General features: G+C 39.5%; 1 protein-coding gene across 1 annotated transcript in view; it reads left to right on the forward strand.

Moving 5' to 3' along the window:
• The first annotated feature begins 8,564 nt into the window (after window positions 1-8,564).
• Window positions 8,565-17,263, forward strand: part of WDR43 (WD repeat domain 43) — a 46,606-nt gene continuing 37,907 nt past the window's right edge. The window contains exons 1-2 of the mRNA XM_039238459.1: window positions 8,565-8,809; window positions 15,563-15,700. Coding sequence (XP_039094390.1) covers window positions 8,585-8,809; window positions 15,563-15,700 — 363 coding nt within the window. The 5' untranslated portion in view covers window positions 8,565-8,584. The remainder of the gene's footprint in view (window positions 8,810-15,562; window positions 15,701-17,263) is intronic.

Genomic DNA, 17,263 nt, shown 5'->3' on the forward strand with positions numbered 1-17,263 from the left:
AATCCCCAGTACCTCAGAATGTGACTATTTGGAGATAAAGTTAAAGAAATAATTAAGTTAAAATGAAGTCATTAGCTTGGCACCTAATTCAAGGTGAGTGGTGTTCTTCTAAGAAAAGGAATTAGAACACAGGCACTTAGGGAAGACCAGCTAAAGACAGGCAGCAGATGTCCATCTACAGGCGGAGGAGAGAGCCCTCAGGAGAAACCAAAGCTGCCCACAACGTGACCTGTGTGTTCCAGAACTGTGAGAAAATACATTTCTGTTGGGTAAGCCAAAAACAAAACAAAACACAAGGAAAGGAAAGAAAAAAAGCATCGACTGGATTTTTGGATTCTTTTTTATTGGCTCTCTTTAAAAATCATTTATTCCAGGTTTTGGCACCCTACCCCAAAAGAATTAAATAAAAATAAATGTATTTAATCCTAAAGCCAATACAAAACCAGGAAAAGGTTATCTTTGGAGTCCAAAGTCTACTTTGACATTAAATGTCACTAATTTGTTTATTAATTCAGTTGGCAAAAGTTTATTGAGGGTTTAACAATACCAAGCATGTTAGATATTTACTTATTTAAGTTTACAACAACACTGTGTGAGAAATAAGCATTCCTGCTTTATGCGTAAGAAAACTGACCCAGGGAGATTAAATTATTTGGGCAAGGTCCCAAAGCTGACAAGCGACATGACAGGGTTTCTGATCTAGGTCAGCCTGCTTCAGCAGTCCATGCTCTTTGTACTGTAACACCCGTTCTCAAAAAGTGGTCAACACTACAATTGAATTTAGAGTTCAAGTCAAAATACGCTAAAAGGGCTATGAATTCAGTTTCAATTTGATAAAATAAGTCTTTTTATTAATTTTAAAGACATAAATTAAGACTTTCTAAACTGTGCTTTCTAAATCAGCCACTACAGACTCTATTATCAAGTTTCTCTCTTTCAGTCCTAAAAATGAATAAACTGCTCTCCCTCCAGCCCAACTGTATGTCTCACTTCTGTTCTTGACTTGTTTGTTTGATTTTTTTTGTTTTGATTTGTTTCTTAAGAAAGTTTTTTGTTTTGTTTGTTGAGGGAGAGAATGGGCGGGGTGGGGAGAGAGAGAGAGAGAGAGGAGAGAGAATGTTAAGCAGGCTCCACACTCGGTGCAGAGCCAGACACACAGCTCAAGCCCATGACCCCTGGATCATGACCTGAGTGAAAATCAAGAGTTGGACGCTCAACCAACTGACACACCGAGGCACCCACCTAAGTTTTTTTTAGAAACAGATTTTATGACCAATCTTTTTATTATTACTGCCAAGTGAGGACCGGAGTTGGAACTGTCTGAATCCTAAGCCCTACTAATGGATTTAAAATTTATTGTTCCTCCTTTATTATCTCTTAAATATGATTAAATTATATTTGGCTGTTATTTCAGAAGGGGTAGGACTTGGAAAGAAGATATATTGACAGACTATGGGAAATAAATTTACATACCTTTGATTTCTAAGATAAACTGTAAAAAGCAAATGGCACCCCTTTTTTATTATTTGAATAAGACACTATGTAGGGGCACCTGGGTGGCTCAATAGGGTAAGCCTCTGACTTCGGCTCAGGTCATGATCTCACAGTTCGTAGGTTCGAGCCCCGTGTCGGACTCTGTGCTGACAGCTAGCTTGGAGCCTGGAGCCTGCTTCAGATTCTGAGTCCCCTCTCTCTCTGACCCTCCCCTGCTCGCTCGCTCTCTCTCTCTCTCAAACAAAAAAACAAAGACTGATAAATTTTTTGTCCTACACACATCTAATGAAATACATTAACATATGTTGAAAAATACAATTAATCCTTATTTATTGATGATCTTTCAGAGCATTTAATCTCTCAAAAAGGTCACTATGTGTGCCTTTCTATTTTTGGCTATCCTTTTCCTTTTGTCTTCCCTGGGAAACTGTCAGCCTGCACTCTGAAACTATTCTCTGACAGTATGAGGCATCATCAACTCAAATTTATTAAGGCCACAAAGACACTGTCCTCTAGTGGCATTTAGTCAAACAATTACTTTAAAGCCCAAATACCTTTCAAGAAGTACTGTGGCTGATGGCTGACATTTTAACATCTCAAGTCAAATTAGACCACTAGTTCCAATTCCATGAATGTTCTCCTCTACCTCTTTGCGTGTGCTTCTTTCCTCTCTTTCGTATAATTTTCCCTCATCCTTCAGGTATCAACCTCACCAGAATGGTGGCTTATGATAACTCCAAAACACGGGGGAAATGCCTCTCCTTTGTGCTCCTGGTAAATATCCTGTCTTTAGACCAAACCCCTATGGTGAGCGTCAGATTAAATAAAGTCACTGCTTGTTTACCACTTCCAAAGTTAGAGGATAAGATTGTGGAGAGGGCTGTGTCTAACTCATCATTATAATTCCATTGCCTGTCATAGTGCCTGGAACACAATGTGCCCTCAATAAATATTTGTTGAATAAACAAAAAAAAAAGTAGGAAATGAGAAAAACAGCAGCCCTGATACCTAGAAGCCTATACTAAATAATTCAGCATGTAAATGTGGTCCAAATATATTTAATAGTTGTGTGTTTTATTCTGTATCTCTATGTGTACTTCACGTTTACTAGAGCTGCTGAAGTTCGTGATTTTTTAAACTGATTTTCAGTAAAACATAAACTATCTAAATCTGAGAATATAACTGCTTTTCTGTTGCTTTTTCATTTGTTTCCGAGTTGCTGCTGAACTTGAATCTGGATTCTGTAAAACTCCTCTAGGATTTATTGTTGTGTATTAGAAATGGAAGGAGTCAATTGAAAGAGGTCAAAAGACACAAACTTCTAGATATAAAATAAATAAATCCTGAGGATATAATGTATAACATGGTGACAATAGTTAATAATATTATATTGCATATTTGAAAGTTGCTAAGAGAGTACAAGAGAGCACATCTTAAAAGTTCTTACACTGTCTTGATACTATAGCTTTAATGTAAATTTTGAAGTCAGGTAGTAGGAGTATTTTTCTTTTAGATAATTGCTTCACTTTGCGTTTCCATATAAGGATTAATTTATCAGTTTCTACAAAAAGTCCTGCTAAGGGGCGCCTGGGTAGCTCAGTCAGTTAAGTGTCCAACTCTTGGGTTCAGCTCAGGTCATGACCTCGTGGTTTGTGAGTTCGAGCCCTGTGTCAAGCTCTGTGCTGGCAGTGTGGAGCCTGCTTGGGTTTCTCTCTGTCTCTCCCTCTCTCTCTGCTCCTTCTGCACATACACTCTCTCTCAAAATAAATAAATAAACACTGAAATATTCCTGCTAAGATTTTTGTAGGGGTTATTGAATTTATGGAGCAAATTGAGTAGAATTACTATCTGGACAATACGGAGTTTATCAATACATGAATATGCAATGTCCTTCCATTTATTTATGTCTCCTTTAAGTTCTCTCAGCAATGTTTTATACTTTTTAGAATACAAGTCTTGAACTTCTTTTGTTAATTTCCCCCCAGATATTTTATTCTTTCTATTGCTTTTGCAAATGGAACCATCCTCAATTTAATTTTGATTGTCCATTGATAGAAATACCATTGATTTTTATATGGATCTTGTATCTTGAGACCTTGCTACATTGATTTATTAGTTTTAGAATCTTTTGAGAATTCCTTGAAATTTTCTATAAGTCATCTGTGAATAAAAATACTTCTACTCCATCCTCTCCAATTTGGATGATATTATTATTATTATTATTTACTTTATCACACTGGCTGGAACCTTCAGTAAAATATTGAATAGAATTGATGAGAATAGGCAGCATTAATTTGTTTTCAGTCTTAGGAAGAAAGCATCAGGGGCGCCTGGGTGGCTCAGTCGGTTAAGCGTCTGACTTCAGCTCAGGTCATGATCTCATGGTTTGTGGGTTCCAGCCCCGCGTCGGGCTCTGTGCCGACAGCCAGCTCAGAGCCTGGAGCCTGCTTCAGATTCTGTGTCTCCCTCTCTCTGACCCTCCCCTGCTCACGCTTTCTCTCTCTCTCTCAGAAATAAATAAAACATTAAAAAAAAAAAAGGAAGAAAGCATCAGTCTTTCATAATTAAGTATGAAGTGAGCTACGGGTTTTCTGTAGATTCCCTTTATCAGATTGCGGATATTCCCTTCAGTCCCTACTTTGTTAAAAGTTTTTTTTTTTTATTGTAAATGGGTGTTGGATTTTGTTAAAATCTTTTTTGTTATCAAAAAATGTTTATCTTTCAAGATTATCATGTATTTTTAAACCTTTATTCTGTTAACATGGTATATTACAGTCATTGGTTTTTGAATGTTAAAGCAACCTTTCATTCCTGGGATAAATCCCATTTGATTATGGTATTTAATCTTTTTTATATATTGCTGACTTGATTTGCAAATATTCTGTTATGGATTACAGACTGATAGGATCTATCACTTTCTAGAATAAAAATAGTTAGTTAAAAGTTGAATTGTTAGTAAGTTCAATGAAGGCCTGGAATTGGGGCAGAGAGAGGATTAGAAGAGCCTAAATTATAGAAAGAGCAAAAGAGCAGGACCTCTAACAAGAATGATAAAGGCAGGAAACCAGAAGCAGGTCAGGGTTTAATGACGTTTGAGATCATCCATAGTAAGTAATGATGTTGGGGAGAGTGACAGGGACCAGATTACAGATTGTCTTGTAATCCATATGTATTAAACGGCATAAAGTTTCTTCTGTAGATGCCAGCAAGTTTGTGGAGGGGTTTATTTATTTATTTTTAATAGTTTATTGTCAAGTTGGTTTCCATATATCACCCAGTGCTCATCCCCACAAGTGCCCTTGTGGAGGGTTTTAAGTAAAGAAGTGGAATGGGCCAGGTTAATAATCTACAAAGGTCATAGTGGACAGGCATGGATAAAGGGAGTCCAATACAAGTAGTGGTGGCAGTTCCAGTGAGAGATATAAAGCTTAGATAAGAACAGAAGTGGTAGAATGGGATAGAGATGAGGAAATTGAATGGAGAATTATTTAAGAGATAAAATAGAATCTAATGATTGATCAGATATGTGTGTTTGGGTAGAAGTGAGATGTGGGACTGGGTAATAAGCAGGGCTGATTTCTAAACTTTCTCTAGTGACTAACTGGATAGTTGATGGTATGGCCAGCTGAGGCAAAGGATATAAAAGAATGAGCACAATTAGGTGCGGCTGCATATGACATAACCCAAAATATAGTAGTTTAAACAGCATGGTAGTTTAATTTTCTCTTGTATAAAAGAGATCCAGAGGAGGTGGTCCAGGGCATATATCATGCTTCAGGGGCTCTATTCCTTCTATCTTGCTGCTCTGCTATTCTTAGCATGTTGTTTTCTCCTCAAACCCCATCATGGATGCTCTAGCTTTTGGCCATCACATTTGAGTTCCAGGAATTAAGAAGAAAAGAAGCAATAAAAAATAGCATACCCTATCATTTTAAGGACATTTTTGTACTGGCCTATAGTCATATGGCCTCACAGTTTGCAAAGAAAGCTGGAAAATGTACTCTTTATTCTGGAAAGTCACATGCCCAGGTAAGGAAGTGCCCCCACATCCTGATGTTATAGAATGGGAGATAAGGAAGATCCAGGAGAGAAGACAGAGAAGCAAGAGGAAACCAGGAGGGTGTGATGTCATGGAAGATAAGCATGCTAATGATAAGTCATATCAGATGCAGATGTAAAATGGACACATACTTAGCAATGTAGAGGGTGCTGTGGCTTTACTGAGAATCTTGGTGTAGTGATGGGATGGATTGGAATGAAAATCCCATTGGAGGAGAGAAATCAGAGGAGAGAGATTAAGAAAATTAGACTAGTTTTTTTTTTTTTTTTTTAAGGAAAGAAAAGATTGGGACAGTGCCTGTAGAGGGAAGTGAAGTAAAGGGAATTTTAGTTTTTAGGAAGAAAGAAATAACAGCATGTTTATATGTTGATGATAAGGATTAAGTTGAGAAATAAGAGTGATGCTGGTAGAGAGAGGAAAGCATTTTTGGAATAATGGGATCTACAATTTATGTGGAGACGTGGCCTTTGCTAGGAGCATGGACAATTTACTTGTAGTGCCAGAAGTAATGGAACACAGGTCAGTTAGAGTTTGTGGTACTGGGAGCTTGTGGAAGTTCTCTTGTGATTGCTTCTCTTTTCCCAAGAAATGGAAGCAAAGTCACTGAGAGCAAAGAGGTAGGAGGAGTTTTGAGATGGTAGGAGAAGATAGGAATTAGCTTCTAGGAGAGTGGAAGTATGAATGGATTAGGGAACAATTGATAACCTGGCAGCATTGACTTCCCATATGAAGTTTCTGACCATGAATTTGAAGTGCATAAGAATCATAATAGGTGGCTGTGACTTTTCTCTAATTACTTTCAGCTGCTTTTGGGTGAAGAGTTAGATTTTGCCAGGTTTGCAGTTTTACCATGGAAGGACTATAATGTGGGAAAGAGGCAAGGGATTTGAGGGTTATAATGATAGAGTTTAAGATAAATTAAGGGGGTGACTGGGTGGCTAAGCCGGTTAAGCATCTGACTTCTGCTCAGGTCATGATCTCATGGTTTCTGGATTTGAGCCCCATGTTGGGCTTTGTGCTGGAAGCTTGTAGCCTGGATCCTTCTTCAGATTCTGTGTCTCTTTCTCTCTCTACCTTGCTCACACTCTGTCTCTGTCTCTTTCTCTCTCTCAAAAATAAACATTTAAAAGTTTTTTAAAAATTAAAAAAATATAAAAAGATAAATTAAGAGGGATGAGCAGCCATCAAGGAGCTAGAGGGAGCAAGCTGGAAAGATGAGTTAATGGTTAGAGAGTGATGTGGGAAATTTGAGATTATGATAGAGGTGCAGTTATTGTAATGATAAGGTCTGAGACATGACCATGGGAGTAAGTAAGGTAGAAGCCAAGATCATTGAAAAGGAGGAGGTCAAGGAATATTTTGGGTATTGAAGGGTCATTGACATGAATTCTGTAATCTCATTGGGTTAAATTGTTTGTACTCAAAGATGGCTTAGTTAGAAATCCAGCTCCTCCTTCGTTGCTCAGCTCTATACTTCAGCTTTTATCTCATTCTCTTGGGCTTTCATCCTATCTGCTTTGCTGGATCTTCCTTCCCTCCCTGATCTCTAAAGGTTGGCACAGTTTGGGGCTGTTTTCTTTTCCATCTGTACTTGTACCCAACATGTTCTGACTAGTCCCACAGTTTCAAAAATTATTTGTATGCTAATGCATCCAAACTTCTTTCTCTGTGATCTTTTTCTATAGCCAGCTCCTACTAAACAACTCTATTTGGAGATATAAGAGGCATATCATACTTAACTGTCCAAAACAGAACTCTTGATTTCCACTCCAGCCAAACCCATTTCCCCAATCTAGTTGATGGAATCACCATTTGGTAGTTTGTTCAGGCCTTAGCATCAACTTTCACTTGTCTTTTTCTCACCCTTTGCGATCATTTAGAAAGACCTGATGGCTCCAATTTCAGATTATATGTGGAATTTGGTCATTCTCCCCACCTTTACTGTTTTCATCTGAGTCCAACTCACCATTGTCCTTCTATATTGTGCGTCTGCTTTCATTCTTGCCCCTCTAAGGTCTCCATCCAGAGGCCTGGAGGCCTTTTAAGAAATGTAGATAAATTTGTTATTCCTAATCTGAAATGCAAATGTTACCGTGGCACTCCTTGGCTGTAAAAGCTTCAGAGTCTCCCTATATCCCTGGTGTTTTTGTCTTTCCTGCTAGGCAATAAGCTCTGTGTGGGCTGAATAGTATCTGGCATTTCTTGAATCATAATGCATTGATTTGTTGAAATATTCTGGAGTCATTACAAATTGTCTATTATTTGATGTAGTAACATGGGATTTATCCTGACGAAATAAGCAGCTTCTACTATTACTTTTACACTATGATGTCTGAATAAATTGTGCGTGCTATGTGTGCACATGATTATAGCCTGGAAGTGGATAAGAAAAAATGAAAACATATGTAACAATCATGGAGTTATAAGTGATTATTTCTTTTAAACATTTAGTTCAATCATGTTATTTATTATTTTTAAAAATTTTTTTTAAATGTTTTCTTTATTTCTAGGAGAGAGAGAGAGAGAGACAGCGTGAGCAGGGGAGGGTCAGAGAGAGAGGGAGTCACAGACTCTTAAACAGTCTCCAGGCTCTGAGCTGGCAGTCAGCACAGAGCCGACGCGGGGCTCGAACGCATGAACCGCGAGATCGTGCCCTAAGCGAAAGTCTGACGTTTAACCGACTAAGCCACCCAGGCGCCCCTCAATCATGTTATTTAAAAAAAAACCAAAACAAACTCAAACCTTTTTCTTTCTTTCTTTCTTTTTTTTTTTTTTAAGGAATTGTCCTGCTCTCCAGTCTGCAGTCACGTCCCTCCACACATCCCCTCCCCCCTCCCGGTATAAGTTAGCATTGGGCCCTCCGGGCCACCGTTCACAGGCCGGGTCCGCCCAACGCTTGCTGGAGACGCGAAGAGCCACTCCCTCAGCTGTCTGCGCTCCCTCCGCCCGACTTCCTTCCTCCAGGCCCCGCCCCGCGCCGGTGCGCCTGCGCACAGACGAACACGTGGCTGCCGCGGAGCCAGGGCAGCAATGGCGGCGGGCGGCGGTGGTGTTGCCGACCCCCTGTCCCCGGCAGGGGTTCCCTGCGCATTCTCCCCATTGAACCAGGCCTACTTCGCTTTGGCGTCTGCCGACGGTCAGTTGCGAGTGTGGGAGACAGCCAACAATAGGCTGCACCAAGAGTACGTGCCTTCCGCGCACCTCAGCGGTACCTGCACCTGCCTGGCCTGGGCGCCAGCGCGGCTGCAGGCCAAGGTAAAGCAGGCGGGACGGTGGGGGGCGGGCGTTCGCCCGGGCTCAGCCTCAGCGCACCCCCGGTCCGGCGGCGCGTGGCCCGGCATCCCGCGCGGCCCTGCGAGGCCCGGGGCGAGGAGGCACAGAGCGCGGCGGCAGCGCGGACTCCATCCACTTCGCCAGTCCCATGTGCGGCCTGCCCGCGGGGTAGCGAAAGAGGGCGCGGCTGGATCCGACGGGTCGTAGACTGGAGTCCTACCGACTGGCTCCCTGCGGTTTGGCTCCCGCGCCCTGCTGTCGCCGGGGCCGCCATGTTCGCGTAGGCCCCCGGTCCCCCAGGGCGGTTTCCTTCTGCCAAGTCTCTTGCATCAACATGTGCTCTTCAGTGTCCTGGCTTTTGACAGAGCCCCTCCTTGGGACTATACATACTACTCTTCCGATTCCTCTAGCCCATCGGCTTTGCCTTAGGCATTTGGAAGGACTAAGTCTGTTTCCTTGCTTCCGGACACCCCCCGCCCCCCCCCCACCTTTGGGTGCAGGCTCACCACGTGTTCTCTTTCACGTCCAGTGTGTGGGACTCTCACTCTTGAAACTCTTGACTTTCCCAGGCTTGTTTCCATTCTCAGTAGTTTGAAACTGTATGCTTTTTTATTTTTAACACCTCAGTTCTCCCCTTCATACACCCCTTTTTAATCAAGTCTGAAGTCTATTATAGGATGTGGAGGTAAATTGAAGTGGCCGGTTTAGTTTAATGAATGTGAATCCAGGTGAACTTTTTCTTAGATGGGACACTGACGAGTTAGGGAAGGTTTTTCCACTGTTAGGGCTCCAACTCAGGTAAGATGCCACTCACCGTTGAGTCACTAGCCTACGTCTACTCTAACTCACATGCACGTGGGTACTGCAGGAATAGAGTAGTCAAACCGAATCGTTCTAATGTGATTTGGAAGCCTCAGGTATCGTGTTTAGCTGACACTATGTGTAAAACTTCAAAAGCCAGTATTTAAGACAGATTTTTAGCTCCATCTGACTACCGTGGAGGAACTTTCTGCTAAATTTTTAGGTTGAAAGTAGGGGTATATCTAACGATGTTTTGGATGAGTATGTTTGGGTATTTTTCAGATCTTAAGATAGCTTTTCAGAGTTAATAGATGAAGTGTCTTTTAGTTGCTTATTGAAATCTTTTTAAGAGCTTTTAAGGTGAACTCGGACTCTTAAAAAAATCATAGTCGTCATTGTTAAAGTTACAGCAGTCTGTTTAATTTTCAAAATTATTTCCTATATTTCTATTTTAACGGTCCTATAAAGAGATGATAGTATTGATGCTGAGGGAGAATCTGGAGCAACGATTGGATGCATGGATCCAAGCTCTACTGCTTACATATAATCTAGGTTTGGCTTCATAGTAATTCAGTAGTAATTATACCTCTGGTTCCTCATTGGTAAAACAGGGGTGACAGTACCCCATCTCATAGAATGGTTATGAAGGTGAACATGTTTAATAACACATAAGCATTTAGAATAGTGTAAGTGCTGAAACCACTGGTTATTATTAATATCTCATGTTTATATAGTTAGCGCTGGCAGGTAAAGACTTAACTTTTTGCCTTGGTTGTGAAGAAAAAACTGAGGCTCTGGAAAATTAAGCAACTTGCAAAAAACCAAAAGTAGAACTAGAACTTGGGTATTTAGAGCGTAGTTCTCCATTATCTACAACAAATAGTTAATATTAGGTTGGCAAAAATTTGCTGCCCCCCCCCCTTTTGCTTTTCTGTTGTTTTAAGTCACATCCTATGCCGCAGGAATAAAACTTGGGCATAGTTGTAAATTTCCTGTTGAAAATCATAGTTTTAGAGTATGTATACCACTCTGAAGTAGAACAATATCTGGATTTGGTTTCATATCCAGGACTCAACTTGAACATGGCTTTGGTCACATTGACCAGGTCACTAATTTGGAAGAATTCATTGAAAAATGAGAGATTGGCTACTTACGAGTTTTTATAGGTTTCAGTATCCTTTTATCTGTATGCTCTTGTTTTAGCCACACAACTTTATGAAATGTGTTGAAATAAAAATTTTTAAACTCGAATGAGAACTAAGAAAATTCAAGTGTCTTCACCAAAGCTTTAATAACCAAAGAAGAGATGGTGGCCACTAGAGTTGAGGGACTCCGATTCCTGGTCCACTTTTCTTGCACGGTACCCCTGTATCCTGAGTTGTGGAATTGAGAACTGGGAGGAATGTAGAGACATCTAGTCCTTATCATATTGGGAATGCATCCTTCTGGAACATCAATTGTACTTGAAGATTAAAGGGGAGAAGCAGTTTTCTTGAATATGCACATATATTTTGAGATAAAATGATAAAGTCACATGATTTTTTAAAGCTAGAAAAATGGAGAGTGATTCGTAGCAGTTGCTTCAGTCTCTGCTCCCAGGACCTTGGGTTATGATCTTTGTCCCTTAAGTTTTAAGATACTCACATCATATTAAACCCTTCTATCTTATGTCTTTGAGGACTAGTGTATGAGGCTTGAAATGGATGCTGTTCTGAAGCCAGTGTTCCCAGCACCTTAACATTTTTGGTACCCAAACCTTAGGTGGGGATTATGCTATACATCTTTCAGAGTCTTCAGAGAATTCGATGACTGCTCTAGTATGTGCTCAGTAAATGTTAATTGTTATTATTGAATGATTCAGTTTGCATGATCTTTGGGCCCATTTTATGATTTACTACTACCATTCCTCAGTGCAAGTTATTTTGTAAGAGTATCCTGTACCCGGTTCAGTAATTGGCAGTTTGCCACCTGAAGACAAAGTTTGGTGATATTACTGCTATGAGTGGAGAAAAATGAGTTGGTGCTGGGTTGCTTGGGTAACAAGAGTTAAAGCTGTATTTCTTAAGTGTTTAGAAAAATTAGATTGCTGTTTCTTGTTCTTGGTCACATGATTCTAATACTTCACATTTATGCCACAGTAGTTTTGGGGGGGTTTTTGTAGATGTTATGTAGCTGAGAATTTGATTTGGTTGATGGAGCCTGGGGGAAGAGGACCTCTAATGATGATAAGAAAAGTGCAAGAAAACAGACTATTGGACTATAGCTGGGTGCTGTTTTTACAGTTCCTCAGGTGTATGTGTGTACACTGAGGCTGAGATGTTATGCCAAAGCCACAGAGGAAGTGGCTGAGCCACCTAGTAACTGACCCTGCTATTTTATTGCCTCCTTAAATCTCTCAAACTACTCTACTTTTCCTTCCCTAGCTGGTGTACAGCCCTGAAGAAACAGACCGTGTTGACTATTAGCTACCATAGGAAATGTATTTATGCTACTTTGCTATCTCTGCAGTTAAAATGATCTCACACAGCTTAGTGCTTGTTGAACAAAACACATGGATTTCAGCCATTAGACGGGGCAAGCACAGTACCATTAAGAACGTTTCTAGCAAGAATCTGAGCTGAGTATTCCCATTCTCATCCCTTGGAGATGGTAGTACAGTCTGGTTGTGTTCCTGTATGATACTCTATCTTAGGGTCTCTCCATATTTAAACTTGAAAAAAAGGTAAAGTTTGCAGATTAGAACCTGTTGACAGGAATAGAAGTTCCTGTGTATTAGAATTTAAGTGTTTTTGATATAAGGACTGCATATAATTACATGTAAAATGCACACATTTTATTCACTGTTATCCATGAAATGTAAACATTTGCCAGAGAAATGATGTTAAGATAGGCCAAGAAAAGGTATAGGAGACTAAGCAGAATGAAAGTTGAAACTTTGGCATAATTTTCAATGTTTGGAGGTCAGAATTTTTCAAAAATAGTTTTGATCCGTTAGTGGGTTGTGATAGTGCTAAAAAAATGAAATAGACCATCAGAGTGTATTTTGCATGGGAAAGGATAAGTTTTTTCTGGAACTTGTTTCACTGACATATATGTATTTTATGAGTGTGCGTACTGGCTTCTGTGTAAGCTCTTCTTACCCTGGGATCTCGGTCTAAAAAGTCATTGCTTAATTGATCAAATTCAGACTTCTCATCAATAGATGTGCTTTTTTCCCTCTGTTTTCACATCTGCCCTGCCTTGATTTTATAAATCATGCACATAAACTGTTGACATTCTCACCCAGTGTTTTTATTGCCTTGTGGATCAAATGCTGATAAACTTTTTTAGACTGCTGCTGCTCTTTATTGTTTAGCTCAGTCAGACTTTCATATTGAAAAAGACTGTAAGAAATCACATGTTTTGGGTCTTCACTCCTGGTATCTCCAGGAACTCCAATTTTCCAATCACAAATATGAATTAAAGTTTTAGCTTACTCTTTTCATTACTTTATATAATTATATGTATAATGAATGTGCATATGACATTGTGTTAAGCACTTTAGAGGAAGTAAAACTGAGTATGACTGAGACATCAGGGAAGAAATGGACATTTCAGATGTACAGTGTCTGTAATGCAGAGCACAGTATGATGTGGGCCTTAAGGGAAAGAAGAGATTTTTGTGGAGAGATGAGAGTTGAGGTGGACATTGAAGCATGGATAGATTTTTAACCAGGTGAAAATTGAAGTGAGCAGAAACAGACCCCTCCAAGTTCAGGGGAAAAACAGAAACAAAATGGGAAAGCGTTAATGATTAGTGTAATGTAAAGAGGGAATTGGAAATAAGGTTGGAAAAGGCTTGGAGGCAAATTGCAGATGGCTTTTGAATGCCAGAGTTGTTTATATTGATTTCTCTGGAGAGTCATTGAAGTTTTTGATCACAGGAGCAACAGGTTCAGAAAGAAAATACTGACAAAGGTGTATCATAATCTGTAAATCTTAGCTTTAAATTCTTGGTTTCAGGAATATTTGGTCATGGGGTAATATTTAAAATAGTAGATTTCACTAAAATGCACATTGCTTATATAAACTTATCTGGTTGACTTGTTCAGACATGCTCATCCTGCTAACTTGGAAGTGAGTTTTTAAAAAGATCGTCCAACTCAGAGAAGATATGCATGAGTCAGTAGTTCTTTGAGATGTGTTACTTGTGTTATTATTTAGGTTTAGACCAGTAGTCCTCAAAATTGGGCATAGGTTCTGTAGATGCTTCTCCACTTGCCTCTGCTTGCTTCTCCCCCAAAACAGATTTTGTTGATAGGGAAATTAGGGCCTTGAATATGTTAGTGTTTAATTTCTAAAACTTCTTTGTGCTTTTTGGTGCAAATTCATATATGCAAAGAAAATGTGCATATTTGGGCCAGCATATATTTCATACAGTAGGAACCTCAGTGTGGATAATTTTGAATTGATTTGGGAAAACCAAGAGTTGGAGAAATAAGTTGTAGAATCTTTCAGAGAAGAGTTTTCTGATGAGGGGCAGAAAGTTTTCTGATGAGAGGTTAGTATACTATCTGCAGTATACCCCACTCCCCCTGCCTGAAATAGGTGTTTGTGTTCATAACCTTGTACAGAAACCATATCTGCCTTGTGGGATCTTTCAGACTTGGCTTTAGACATTTAACTGAAGGTAGGACCTAGGACAACTCTTGTACTAAGGTTTCAATGTTTGAAGCAAATTAAATATTACTGATAAGACCATCAGACTTTTTTATACTTTGGCTTTTAAATGTAACTTATTTTTCGGGTTTATTAATGTAGACATATTTCTTAGGACTTGCAAAAAGTACTATTTTTTTTTCTATACATAAAATGTTACTTTGCTTTTTGTTGACCTAAGTGTTCAAATGAATAAAATTCTTCAAATATAGTATCCCCATAAGATAACTAAAAGAAAAAAAGGGAAAGTGCTTTATAAATGTACTCCTTGATATTTTTTATGTATTTGTAACATCATAGTTTACGTTGGTGGTTTTCGGGGCAAATTTTTATGTATCCTGCGCTGCTGCTTTTTGTTGTAGAGCAAAGATCTTGCATTGTTGAGAAAATGTTTTTTTCCCAGTTGTAGTGGTTTATATTAAAACAATGTTTTATATTAAGTGGCTTTCTCAGCATTTTATGCTAAAGTACAGGTAAGCTTTAATTTAAAGAACATATGGAAGAGAAGTTCTGAAATAAATTTTCAGCATTATAAATATACTTTGATGTGAAGTATTCATTGATTTTCTTTGACGGATGGGAGTATTAGTATTATTTTTGAAGTAAATCCAAGAAGTCTTGTGTCATTAGACATTAGATTGAAAGTTGTGCCTCTAGGATCACCAAGACTGCATGGAACTTTTAGACTAACCCTAATTCTCACACACTAGAACAACTTCTGGTATGAGCTACTCATTTGTTAATAACGATTTTTTTGACTGGAACTGAAATAAGTGTTTGTTTATAAAACCATTAGAGTGCCCTCCTGGGAATGAAGCTGGAACACAAGGAAAGATGAGGGAAAAAGGGGAAGTGTTGGTTGCTTGGGAGTGGATCTGTAATCTCTGCTTGGACCTGTCAGGAGTGGGTTCATTTCTGAGAAGTGAAAGCAGCAGTGAGGCCATGTGGACCTTCTAGAGAATACCAAGAGCATACCAAGTTGTCTTATTTGCTCCTTTCCTTCCAGAGAGGTAGGGGGCAGGGACAGAGAATTACAAGCTCTTCTTTCTGTTGGAATAGTTTTTTCCCTAAATAGTGAGAACGCATTTAAGAATGAATCCCTTCCCCCACATCTTTAAGTAAAGTGTCATTTGGTAGCAGTCCTATATCATTTGTGGGCTAGTGGGCATTTGTGTTTATCCATTAATGATTCTTGTTTTGAAATACAAAATTGTTTTTTCTTTTTTTTCTCCCCAGGAAAGTCCCCAGAGGAAAAAAAGGAAATCAGAAGCTATAGGAACGAGTAACCAGATTGACTTGTTGGCTCTTGGTACAGCAGTTGGTAGTGTTTTATTATACAGTACAGTAAAAGGAGAATTACACAGTAAATTGATAGTAAGTATAGATATGTGTATTTGCGCGGACATATATATAAAAGATGATGGAGAAACTATTAGAGATTTATTAAAAACAAAACAGTTCAGAATATTGCAATAGGATCTGTACTGTAGGGACATTTTTCTGCCCTCACATTTAAAATTGTGAACAGTGATATTCGCTAATGGCCGTAACAGGTAACTTAAACTTCATTATACGTCAGAATACGAAGAACCGTTGACTAGTTTTAAAATAAAGGTAAAAAAGTTCGAGGTATCACAGATAGTGACTGCAGGAAAGAGCTTACCGCTTCCAGGGCCAGAGGACAAAGGAGGCAGTGGGATTATTGCTGCAACTCAGACCTTTAAGGAGCAGGTATTGCTCTCTTTGCTGCTGTCTATTGAGAAGGAGTGGCTTCATGGACTTGGGATACAGATCTCTGAGGACAGGATCTCTGAAAGGAGGGGAGGAGACTAGATTTCTAGGGGTTGGAAAAATTGCATATTGTGTTCAGCTGCTGCCAAAAGGATTGTCCTGTCCAGGGGTAAAGATTTGCTGGGCTGATGTATTCTAGGAGACAGGAAGGAACAAGTCCCTTGTTGTTCCTCCAGCCTTGTCTCCCTCTGGCTTATTGGTGGAGCCTACTGGCCATGCAGCTGGCAAAGCAAGAATGTGGTCTCTCACAGAGCAAAGTTAAGAGTTTGGCACTACAGGACAGTGAGTTAGCGTACTTTGTTTCAGACATCATCTATTACATTATGTTTTTGGTGTTCTCTGAACTTTCCTCTTTCTATAGGAATGCTTTCTGTATATGTGAATCAAACAGTGTTTTTTCTTTCTTTGACCTAATTTTGCTTTTCTAAAGTTTGTTTATTTTGAGAGAAAGTGTGAGAGAGTGTGTGTGAGTGGGGGAGGGGCAGAGACAGAGGGAGAGAGAATCCCAAGCAGGCTCCCTGCTGTCAGTCGAGAACCTGACTTGAGGTTCATGAACCTGAGCTGAAATCAGGAGTTGGATGCTTAACTGACTTAACCACTCTGGCGCTCTTGTTTTCTCTTTAATGTTTTTTGGTTGTTTTTGTTTTTGTTTTTTGAGAAAGAGAGAGAATCTCTTAAGCAGACTCCACGCTCAGCATAGAGTCCAACCAGGGGGTTGAACTTAATGCCCATGAGATCATGACCTGAGCTGAAATTAAAAGTTGGACACTTAACTGACTGAGCCACCTAGGCACCCTCCTTTCTCTTTTAAGTAACGTGCTCCACAGGTAATTTGGGACTACATTACATTCAAAAGAGAAAAAGAAAATTACTCTTATATCTAACACTGAGAGATGCTTAATAGATTGTGTATTTGTTTTTATGTATGTGTTTAAGAAATATAGTTGAGTTCTGCTTATTTATTTCGTATCCTGATATTTCCCATTAAATTACAGTGTGAGCAGGGCACTGGGGTGGCTTAGTCAGTTAAGTGTCTAACTTCAGATCAGGTTATGGTCTTGTAGTTCCTGAGTTCGAGCCCTGCCTTGGGCTCTTTGCTGACATCTCAGAGCCTGGAGCCTGCTTCGGATTCTGTGTCTCCCTTTC

Source organism: Hyaena hyaena, unplaced genomic scaffold (genome assembly GCF_003009895.1).
Source record: "Hyaena hyaena isolate Hyena2069 unplaced genomic scaffold, ASM300989v1 scaffold_140, whole genome shotgun sequence".
Lineage (NCBI taxonomy): Eukaryota > Metazoa > Chordata > Mammalia > Carnivora > Hyaenidae > Hyaena > Hyaena hyaena.